The sequence below is a fragment of the Cyprinus carpio genome, chromosome A3 (assembly GCF_018340385.1).
Source record: "Cyprinus carpio isolate SPL01 chromosome A3, ASM1834038v1, whole genome shotgun sequence".
NCBI classification, from domain to species: Eukaryota; Metazoa; Chordata; class Actinopteri; order Cypriniformes; family Cyprinidae; genus Cyprinus; species Cyprinus carpio.
The window spans coordinates 24,119,155-24,131,098 of NC_056574.1; the positions used below are offsets into that span (position 1 = coordinate 24,119,155).

The 11,944-nt window shown below is 34.9% G+C and overlaps 1 protein-coding gene and 1 long non-coding RNA gene across 2 annotated transcripts; one reads left to right on the top strand and one right to left on the bottom strand.

Moving 5' to 3' along the window:
• The first annotated feature begins 677 nt into the window (after positions 1-677).
• Positions 678-8,456, top strand: LOC109107277 (cytohesin-3-like). The gene is made up of 14 exons (XM_019120552.2): positions 678-804; positions 1,201-1,261; positions 1,820-1,893; positions 2,074-2,138; positions 2,957-3,023; positions 3,501-3,619; positions 3,704-3,784; positions 3,882-3,994; positions 4,289-4,437; positions 5,034-5,145; positions 6,051-6,127; positions 6,266-6,337; positions 6,650-6,804; positions 7,646-8,456. The coding sequence occupies exons 1-14, from the start codon at positions 799-801 to the stop codon at positions 7,728-7,730; spliced, it is 1,236 nt and encodes a 411-aa protein (XP_018976097.2). The 5' UTR covers positions 678-798; the 3' UTR covers positions 7,731-8,456.
• A 1,377-nt stretch (positions 8,457-9,833) lies between these two features.
• On the bottom strand, positions 9,834-11,938 carry LOC109107279. The gene is made up of 2 exons (XR_006154984.1): positions 11,719-11,938; positions 9,834-11,040 (listed from the first exon to the last, which is right to left on the bottom strand). It is a non-coding gene; the product is annotated as an uncharacterized LOC109107279 (long non-coding RNA).
• Between the last annotated feature and the right edge of the window lie 6 nt (positions 11,939-11,944).

The window sequence follows — 11,944 nt, forward strand, 5'->3', positions numbered from 1 at the left end:
AGTGTCTAACTATATGAGGAAGTATTTCACTTTTAAGTTGAAGACATAAACGCGCTATATCGGCGCGTTACATGCATTACAGTCCACAAGAGGGCAATGTCGAATCATCAATGAGAGTGCCCATTTAAAGTGCACTTAGTAACGTTTCCCTCAAAGAAAAAAATAATAAAAGGTTTTAGCACTAAAGAACTCAGTAATACTTACATATGCTATTGTCAAACTAATGTGCAATAACATCTAATGAAGTTTCCAGTCATATCAGTAACGTAATGTAAACCATATAACATATCCTACTCGTTTTTCATTTCTGTAATGCCATTGGTAAATGAAAACCTGCTTTTGTGTGATTCATGCTTAAACTGCTTTAAAGTAGGCTGCAGAATGACTACTAAACGTTAAACACACAGATAAAAGAAAGAAAGATTGGACCTTTAGAGTAGTTTATTGACAAATTAGAATTTATCATAATTTGACTATTTATTAGCCGACCAAACTATTTTGTATTTTGTATTTATTTATTTATTTTTACTGTGGGGAGGACGATTCTCATGTATTTGTCAGTGCATTCTCTGAATTGAAATGTGATCAAAAAGTTTAATTCACATTTATGAAAGAAAATAAAATTGTGAAATGGAGAGGAAACGCTGAGGAAAGCAGTTCTCAGAGCTCTGCTGTCATTCATGGCCGTGACGTCACCCTCCTCGCGCAAGAACACAGCGCTTCTTCATCAATCAAAGCGCAGTTCACGTTTACTTTCGTACTGAACGACTCCGACTGCCTGCTCACTGAGTTACACTTATGAAGGTATGCGTTTCCAGCACTTCCCATTGCTTTAAAAAAACTTTGCTTTGCCTGCATTTGTATCGTTTCTTATTGTAAGAAAGAAGTTTTAACCTCTCACCAGTTATAGTAATCACTTGTAAGAGATTTATTGTTACTTATGTCTTATTTTGCGTCAGTTAGGTTAAATTACTATTTTTTTTATCATATTAAAAATTATTTAAGAATATAAGCCTATATATATCTGTATGCTGAAAAACTGACATCATCAAGATATTGTCATAATATTTTAGTCATTTTAATGCAGTCTGTTATGTAATATAGTACTTCCAGTACTTCTAGATTTAACACTTTTCTTGTATATGCACTGATCTGTGTCTGTGCACTGACTCTGAGGCTGATCTTCCTGTTTTAATGCAGTCTCCCTGCAGCACAACCAGCATGGGAACCCAAAGAAAGGACAGCTTCCTCTGGGGGAAAGGTATGTTCTTCCTTAATCATTTTCTTAAGGCTCAACTGTGAATAAGGGACTTTTAAGGCAGAACATCCTATTGCATCTGTAGTGGGACACCTATGATATAACCTTCATCCAAACCTCCTCCTTGGACTTTTTGTAAAAGCCTATGTGTGATATTAAAGCAACAGAAATTAGTTTTAAAAACAAAAATATAATGCAAAATTTGGATAGCTTTTAAACTGTAAATGCAAACCGAGACTTAATGATAGTTTACAATTAAATCATATGCTGTTCCATAGCACAGTCACTGTGGTAAATATTTATTATAAATATTTTGAGTGCTTGCATCCAGAGAAATTTCAGTGTTGTGTAAATGCAACCACCAATAGACTAAAATACATCCTATGTGGGGCAGTTCTCCAAAACTGAGGTAGCAGAGATATATTTAGCTGAGAAATTTGGGCTGTGTTTGCACTTTAGATTTTCTCCTTCTCTATTCTGCTATTCCTTTTCTGCATGAGTGTGAGATAAGTGAGACTGTTGCTAACTGCTGACCTATTTGTGCTCCCATGTCATCCTCAGCACCATTAGCTTTCAATTCAAATGACAGGAGGCAGACTGACGTCCATAAGCATGTGATTCTAGATGATATTCAGGTATATGGCTTTATAGTATCATTCTGCATATTATAGTAAAGGGTTTTAATCAAATAAATACCATTTTCTGCCAGAAAAATATCTTGCAAAACTTTGTGAAACACATGATGCAGTATTTGTAAACTATATGTCATCAAGTTAAGACAAAGCTTTGGCTGATCAGTGTCTTCACTCTTGCAGAAACTCAGGCTGGAGATCGAAAACATGATGACAGAAATTCAAACGATGGAGGCCGATGATGAGAAGTGAGTATTTACCGCTATCACTCAGCTCTGAGTTACCATGGCAACTAGAAAAAGAATCAATAAACCCAGCATTTGGACATTTCCTACATATTATTTTCACTGTGCAGTTTCATTCTGTATTGCACTCCTCTTTATGACAGCGTTTAATCATTGTGGTCATTTTCATATCCACTTTCATAATGTTCACATATGTCACTTGGGTTTATAGTATTTGTTGTTTGGATTAAGGCTAGAATGTCTAAAGAAATAAAATAACTTCTTTCTTATAGCAATCTGAATTTATGTTTATGAATATGTCTCCCAAAACCGAACACACAAAATGTGAATTCCTAGAGCCAAGCATGTAACAGTAGATTAGGGTTTCAAACTTAATGCGCATTCCATAGTCACTAGTCACAAAAAGGTGCTAATTTAATTTAGTATTTTATTTAACATTACATGCCTGTGTGTACATGCATAATACTTTCATGTGCATTAGAGCTGCAGTATCTTCCTTGTATTGAATTCTGCCACAAATGCACGGTTCACATTTGCAGGTTCAGTTTTTTCGCACATCACAAAACACAAACCTTTGAGTGTGGGCTTGTATCTATTTCCTGTTTCTTGGTCTCAATTTTACGAGAAGAGCTTTAGCTCTAGATGTGACATCGCTATTTTTGTATGTGGACATGCTAGCCACAGAAAATGATGAGATGAAGTTATTTGCGCACTCACATCATGATTTAGCTGAATCAACACTATATTGTCATGACATGCTGGAAATGTTTTCTAAAGCATTTCATTCTTGTCATAATGGCAATTTTTTAATTTTCCTCTAGTAAAAATGTTATGAAGAACAAGAGAATTCAGTGTGGAAAAAAGAAGTTTAACATGGACCCAAAAAAGGTATGAACCATGAATCATGAAACACAACAACGTAATGCATGTTGGGCAACTGCTTCACAACTATAAGGAGATTCAGCTAAACTAGGTTAGAGGAAGAGGGGGTGGAAAGAGACAGAGAAAGATAGAACCACATCCTGTGTTTTCTATAGAACAAGTAAGCAGAAGCTACACTGCATTTTCCGAGTAGCTTGGTATAAATGGTCAGTAAAGAAAAAAAAACAACAACTGCTTTACTAGTCCAGTTTTGATCATTTCTCACAAAAGCATCCCCAGGACTGATATGAAACCTGTATATAAAAGATAATGTTTGCCCATTTCACTGATAAAAATTGCAATTGATGTAGCTGTTAGACCAACAGCAAATCATGCGTCATGATCTGTATCTTATATCCTGTTTGTTAATGAATGTTGGGTAACAGTGGGTGCCAATGATCTGTGGTGATTTCATTGAGGTTAATTGTGCGTATTTTTTTCCAGGGTATCCAGTACCTAGTGGATAATGAGCTTTTAGAGTGGAAACCAGAGGCTGTGGCGGAGTTCCTCTATAAAGAGGAAGGCCTCAATAAAACGGCTATTGGCAACTTTTTAGGAGAAAGGTATGATGATGAGGATGTTTTTGTGGCACACACTGCTTGTGGCTTTGATATAGAAAAATAGTTAATTCCTTTTTGTTTCCATAGGGAGGAGATCCACCTTCAGATCCTGCAGGCTTTTGTTCACCTTCATGAGTTCTCAAATCTTAATCTGGTTCAGGCTTTGAGGTGAGTAGAGATTCTCTTCCTCCTGTTTCATTCCCATATATCATCCCATATACATATTCAGATAATAACCAATTTTGGGGGAACATTGGGGACATAGGCAGTTCCTGTGGAGTTTCCGTCTACCTGGTGAGGCTCAGAAGATCGACCGCATGATGGAGGCCTTTGCTTTGCGGTACTGCACCTGTAACGCTGGGGTTTTTCAGTCCACAGGTAGATTGGCTTTGTATTTGGAGGGTAGGATTTGTGTTTGACTGCCAAAAGAAAGAAAATATCAAAATTCAAGAGACATTTTAGAAAACAAAATGGTTGTGTTTCCCTATCGAGCGTATGTCTTGTTAATAATTGTTGGGCCTAAAATGTTGTCAGGCCTTTTTGCAATTCATGCTAATATTAATACATTTCAGTGTTTGACTTTAACGGCATTAATATCTAGTTCCTGAAGAAAATCTGCTTGAGAACCATTGCTATAGATTACTTGAAAATGTGTGAATTTGTGTGTTGCAGACACCTGTTACATCCTTTCCTTCGCTATCATCATGCTCAACACAAGCTTGCACAACCCCAATGTGAAAGACAAGACTACACTAGAACGTTTCATCAAGATGAACAGAGGAATCAACCATGGAGAAGATCTTCCTGATGAACTACTCGAGGTGAGAGAGGTTTTTCAACACAAGTTTACCCGAGCAAACACTCACATCTAGAGTATATGTGATAATATGAAAGGTTTTTTTTCTATTCATATACATTATTGTTCAAAAGTTTGAGTTTGAATGCTTTTATTCCGCAAGGATGCAATAAATTGATCAAAACTGACAAAGACATTTACAATGTGACAAAAGGTTTCAGAATTAAATAAAATGCTGTTCTTTTGAATGTTCTAGTATCATGGTTTACATAAAAATATTAAGCAGCACAACTTTTTTGACATCAATAATAATAAGAAGAAATGTTACTTGAGCAGCAAATCAGCATATTAGAATGATTTATGAAGAATCATAAGACACTGAAGACTGGAGTAATGACTGTTTAAAAATCAGCTTTGTCATACAGGAATAAATTATATTTGATCATTAAATTATATCATGAACATTTCCAAGGAAAACATAATTATATTTTTAATTATTTTATAGCAATTTTATTTCTCCAATTCTTAGAGCAATGTTTGATAATCCATTGTTGGAGTCATAATTTTGTCTTATACAATGATAAAGTGTTAATAATTTCTCTTTATTGAAATATCCTGTAGAAACTTTATGAGAGCATTAAGAACGAACCCTTTAAAATCCCAGAAGATGACGGCAATGATCTCACTCACACCTTCTTTAACCCTGACCGAGAGGGCTGGCTTCTAAAAGAAGGTTTGTTACACTTGTGTACTGTTCATACTCAATAATTGTTGTATATAGCCTGTTAATAATAGCATAGGAACCAGTACCTAGCTTACAAACATATACTCTTGGAACATTCAACATTCACAACATTGTTCTTAAAATTTTTTATTTTTTATTTTTTTTGGTGATCAATTTTATAATTTTGCAAACATCATAGTATCATCATAAAAATGTTAAAAAAAAAAAAAAAAACTTCCATGACAGATGCACAAATAATGTTTTTGTGCTAGGTTTTTAAGAACATTATTAAAGACCAGATAAATGTAAATGAACATTCTATTAACACGGAAAATGTTTGTTCGTAACATGGAGTGAAGCTTGTGTGAACGTTCACTGTTAGCTTGGCAGCTTCATTCCTGTTATAAACTACTCTTAAGGCCTGTTTACACCAAGGACCTTAACTATAAAGATAATGATAAATATATAGTTCTAAAAATCGTTCTCAATATTAAAGAATAGCAGAGTCTACACCACAGCTATAACGATAAAGGCACAGAGAAAAGATATGGTTGGATTAAATTTCAGAACGATTTTTCCAAGAATCAAGCCTGCTAAAATGAGCTTGAGAATTTAAAGCTGCAGAGCAGAGTGCGCTTGGAATAAACAGATGATATCATCTGCTGGTGTGGACGAAAATATAGGTATCTTTATATAGTAGTTATCGTTCTTGGTGTGAACGGGCCTTTAATATGCATTTTACATCAGTTCTATTGGTAAAATTTGGTTGGTCCAAACAGTGAAACTCGGTGAAACTGAAAATTGAAGCTCAGGCAATCAGGTTACATGACCAGAACTAACTGTTATGCAACTGTCCTTTTTTTTTGTCATTTTTGTTTTTCTAAATGTTACTAACAATTCTGCTTAATCCGTAGGTGGCAGAATAAAGACCTGGAAGCGGAGGTGGTTCATTTTGACTGACAGCTGTCTCTACTATTTCCAATATACCACTGTTAGTACTCTACCTTTACAAAAATGTCAAGTTCTCTAAGACAAAACACATTCAAATCAGTTTAAAATGATTGTATTTCCAACTGATTTAAGAATATTAAAAATGAAATCATTCAAAGGCAATCTTTCTCCTCTCTAGGACAAAGAACCAAAAGGAATCATCCCGCTAGAGAACTTAAGTATTAGAGAAGCGGAGGATACAAACAAACAGGTACTTTTCCCATGTTTTTTTCCTATTCCACCTCATTTATTATCACTGATCCATACAGATAGTGTGTTTCTCTACACTCTATTACACCTGCTGCTTTATGGTTATTTTAGTCAGTGCTGAGTGATAACTGTACCTCTGTGAGCACAATCTAGAAACTCTGCTCAGATCTTGATTTCTGTTTTTCTTTCAAAGTCAGCATCTTGTAATACCGAGTGACATTTAAATGTTAGTGATATGGTACTGTAACCATGGAATTTAACCTTTTGAAAATGACAGCATACGCACCTTGTCTTTTAAAATGTGTGCGTTCAGTTCTGTTTGGAGTTGTTCAGCCCTCATCGTAAAGGAGAGACGATAAAGGCATGTAAAACAGAAACAGACGGGAGAGTTGTGATGGGCAAACATCACTCCTACAGACTCAGTGCTGCTTCTGAAGAGGAGCGTGTTGACTGGATCCAGGCCATCAGGTACCAGACAGCACAGTATCATGGTTTCATTTAGCTAATCAATTAAAAATAAAAAGGCTTGATTTTGATATCATTTTCAATCTTTGAATAGCACACAACCCTAGTTTGAATGCCAAAACAACATGTTTACAAATTCAAACCACTTCGATAATAAAATATTAATAAAAAACTATATTATTAAAAGTTAATACACAGTGGTAAATTAAAACCACTTTACACATAAATGATTAGAATTTTGTTCTGTGCTTTTTTACCTAATTTGGGTATCATAAATGATCAGTCTTTTAAAAACTGCATCATTATCTTATATTATCACTGAATTTTGAATCAAATCTTTTTTCTTTTTTTTTTTTTTATGTTAGCACAGTTTATTTCTTTCTTTTAGGAAGTGATAGTTTGTAGGCCTCATTGATCCAATTTTTTTGGGAAGTTGTTATATCCTGTGTGATCAAAGTCAGTAAGTTTTAGTCTCATTTAGTCTAGTTAACTTGTTTTTTTTGTTTTTTTTTAGTAATAAGAATCCTCTCTGGGTCCTTTTGAATTCTCACAAAATGACCAGAACACAACATGAGGATTAAAAAAAAGAAATACAAAATCAAGAAAATATGAGACAAATATGATGCAGACACTAAGCTACTGATGGCAATGTAACAAGTGACTTTTCATGAGTTTAGCAATGTGTTTTTTTAGGTTATGGGAAAGAGGAAGTCAAGTATGTTAGAAATGTGCACACACTTAGTCAAACATTTAAATTATACAGTATATATGTTAGTATTGACACAGGAACTGAGAATGAAAAAACTGCATCTGAGTCTAACCGTTTCCTCTCTTGTTCTCTTAGAGCTTGCATCACAAAAGACCCTTTCTATGACCTGGCATCTGCACGCAAGAAGAAGATCATCAGCCACACTGAACAACATGACTGAAGCTGATTGATGATCTTTCTAAACAGTTGCACACAGACTGAAGTACCAGCAGTAGCCAAAGGGACGTTGATGGTTACAGTGGACTGAATGAGATGGAAATGATGAATGAGCTTCTCAGGGTGCTAATTCTCAGCCCCCCCTCTCACCACTCAGAGGTCACCGCTGCTGTGTGTGCAGCCTCAGGGTTGGCTTACACAGTGGTGTTGTGGTCAGGCGTTCTGTGAAAAAATATTTTCTTATTTATTTAACGCTTACGAGAAATTATACAGTAAAAATGTAATTTGTATATCTAAACATGAAACAATTTGTTTAGTGTTCCTGGTAGCTGTAGGATTTTTCTGCTCCTGTTAAAGTGAGAGTTTAATTTTATTTTCAATGAAAAACATTTAAATTAAGCTACATTTCAAAGCATTTCATAGGGCATGTATGTTTTGAAGCACTATTTTGCTTTTTTTTGTATCATTCCATTTGACTAACACACATTTGTCATTTTTTAACTGTAGGATTTTTAAAAATCTAATTAATATGTCTATCTTGTAAATATTGTGATGCCAGTTAGCATTAAAATTTATCAGGTTGAAGTTGTCCATATTCTGTACATAATAAATTACTTATTTAATGAATGTACCATTATTTGATAATAAGCTTTTGTCATTTCAGATAATTCCTAAAACTTTTGAATACATCACGACCATGTTATTAAAATATGATGATTGTGCACTCTAATTAAAGGTCTTCAGCCTCGTTTTCACCAAGTAATGCGCACATTTGCCCAGCAGAGGGCACCGTTGTTCATGCTTCATAATCCCCGCCGTGTCTGTATGTAAAGTGTACATACACACTGCAGGGATTATGAAGATTGACTATAATATAAATTATGTATTTTTTCTTCGGTCATTTAAATGGAAGGAAGTATCCCCAGTTTACTTGAATTATGCTCTAGTCTATTGAAAAATTGACATTTGAACTCTGAAGGACTTCACAGTTGCTTCCTTTGCTACCTCTATACTGCATTTGTGGTCTACAAAAGCACACTCCCCTCTTCCTGTGTATCATTTCCTTTATCTCTACCAATTTGCTCACCAGATCTTCAACCTTTCAGTCATTTCCTTTGCAAGACTGAAAACTTACTCTTCTAAAATTTCAAAAGAACTGTACTTTACATCAAGTGCAAACTCTTCAGTTGTGCACTATTTGGTGATCAATGTAGACTGAAGAGTCTGGCTCAAGGTCATGTAGGTCACTGGTTTAACATACATGCTTTAGCAACACACTGTAATACTCTTAATAAACAAGGGAAGGCAAACGTCACACCCATGTTAGCCTAAGAGATCTGTTGACGCATCTCTGATGATGTCAGCGTGGTCAGGTACTGTGGTTGTCACCTTAAGCACAGCTTTTGGCTTTTTTTATGTTGTCTTATATAGCTACAGTTCAACTGTATATACAAACCATTGTATATACTGACCATTCAGCCTGTCCATGAATCACCTGAGAGGTGTTCAGATAATGTCGGTAGTGTTTTCAGTGGTCAGACCTGTCTTTAGAACTGAACAGAAAAAAAAATCCCCAAACAGTAGGGTGAATTAAGGTAACCTGGGCCACTTTAGATAGAATACAGGTAACTTGGGCAACACTGAGATGACTGACAAAAGGTGGCCCAATTTAGCAGAATTATTTTGAATGACCTCTAAACTAAGACTTCATCATTTTTCAAAGGACTCGAACCCAAAACTTTGTTTGGGAGAAAAATACCAGCAGTATACCACAAATGTTCAGTACATTAACTAGCAGATAGTTTTTCTATATTTCACGTTCTAGTGGCCAAGAAGCTGCTGGATTAATCAAAGAATGAGGTATGATACTAGCTTTTCAATAGTTGTCATTTTCTAAGCATACGAACTCCGTAATGACAGTAATAATAATAATACAGTAAAAATAAACCTGATAATTTGTGTAAAAGAAGCTGTTAGCCACTTCACAATTAACTCTGATTAAACTCACATTTGGTAAATTAGGCATATTGTCATTTCTTCTAAGCAGTTTTAAGCAGTGCAAGATCACATCTTCTGGAGTTAAATGAAAAGAAAAAAGCATCACCAATATATTTAAGGCCACCTCACTTTATTTATTGGCACTCTTGACCTAAAAACAAAAAACAAAAAAACAGTTGCATAACATCTATTATTTCCATAAGCCATAAATTCACACAGAACACATTTTTTTGCCTTCCACTGTGCTGCGTTGCTATTTTTTTATGTAAAAATGCAAAACAGATGTATGCTTTTTATTATAAAAACCCCTTCTCAAGACGTTCTTAAACATTCCGCTGTGTTGTTTTTGCATCTGTAAAATCAAAAATGTGTTGTGTGTGAATCCTTAAAGGAACAGTACAGAAAATTATATTTATAAAATTATAAAAGTGTACAAATCATTCCATGCAAACATAAAGCCACAAGTTTTACATTGCTGGACTGTATTTTTATTTATTTTTTGAACACATTGATATAATTAAGATGATGTCACACTAACAAAATTTCAGCAAAATTTCAAGTGCAAAAAGGTTTAAAGGTTTCAAAGTCACTTTCAAACCAAGCAGCTTAAACACAAATGCAGCGATTTCAGGTGAACCAATTAAACCTGCATGGGGAACCTTTTCACCCTCAAGCAAATCTCCCAATCTTACAGATTCCTAGTGAAATGGCTGAATTTTGTTGAGCAATGGTAAAAGATACCACACCTTTAATGGTAACTGATCAGTCATGTTTTCATTTGTAATCTGTCAGCTTTGCTGTGGAACTTTTCCCACAGACTTGAGGATTGGGTGAGTGCAACTGATTAGGACTGGGTAAATAGGAAATATGTGTAACATGCTACATTTTCAGACTCTTTCATTCATAGATCTCTGCAGTCCACCCATGAGCTCTGTAACTGGCAGGAGGTCACATGATCACTGTATGCGCACTATAGTTCAGTCATTTGTTTTTTTTCTGACACCATCTCCTCGCAGTGTCAGCAGCACTTCCATTTAAAATCACAGCATCAACATTTAGTTTTTCAGCTGACAGCTGAATCAATATTATTGTAGGGAGAATCACTATCCACGTCTTTTCCAAACTGAACATAATTAAGAAAATTTCCTCTTTTTTTTTTTTTACTGTATATACTGTTAATATTCTTTTTGAAACCAGTACTAGTATCCAAAATCCTGATCTACTGTATAAGCACACGTTCTGGTTGATTCCTCTGGCACAGATACCTCAGGACTGAATACAGGTCTTCTTCTGGTTCCGTCTCCGCCCTCTCGGGCCTGAAAAAAACAAACAAAAGATGTCAAACAAGTCAAATCAAATTATGGCTGTATGAATAATCTAAATAGAACTGATATGGCTTAAATCATAAAGGCTGCAATTGAAATAATTAAATAGATGCAATGCATGTTTCAGAGTGAAGCGTGGCACTGCGTTCTTATACTTTTTCAGGCATCTCACTTTTGCTTTACTTGAGCACTTTAATGTTCATTTGGGAACATGACATGTGCCAATCATTTTCCCATACTTTCAGGGTAAAACATTGGAAAATGAAGAAATTAAGATGGCATAAATATTAGTATTGTAATTTTATAGTTTATAATTACAGTTTATTTATAGTAATGTAATAAAATATTTTACATATTATTTCTCAAATACTTTTTCTGAAATAATGCTACAAGAGTATTATTTCTTTTGTTGTTTTTTTTATTTAGTAATAATAGATAAATAGCAATAAATGATTGTTATTGCTATTATTAAATGTTGATATATTATCACACAATTTGGGCCAAATTGTGTAGCCCTAAAACAAGCAAACCTAGATTTTTTTTAAATCACATTTTAAATTGCAATCGCAATTTTTATCCAAAAATCGATTTCCGCCAAAATGTGCAGCCCTAAATTAAAACATGGCACTTCTTGAAAATACTGTACATGAGTAAAGTCAGGATACATACCATCCTCGCCATCTGTGGCAATAGTCTGAAGAGAAACACTCCTTGGACCCATTTTGTTCTTCTTGAGTTTAAACTTCACCTGTGGTGGATTCTCTATGAACTCAAATGTGTCTTCAACTTCACCAGTGCTGTCAGACTCTGAGATCTTGCGAGGAGCAGGAGTAATGTGCTTGGATGCATCTTCCCGCTCATTAACATGATTGGCCAACCAAGATACTTCTACTTG

What these genes read in the sequence shown, in the direction of transcription:
- LOC109107277 (XM_019120552.2), top strand. An exon ending in CAGCTTCCTCTGGGGGAAAG is followed by an intron (nt 1,262 to 1,819) that starts GTATGTTCTTCC and finishes TGTCATCCTCAG; the next exon opens with CACCATTAGCTTTCAATTCA. An exon ending in TGGGGTTTTTCAGTCCACAG is followed by an intron (nt 3,995 to 4,288) that starts GTAGATTGGCTT and finishes TGTGTGTTGCAG; the next exon opens with ACACCTGTTACATCCTTTCC.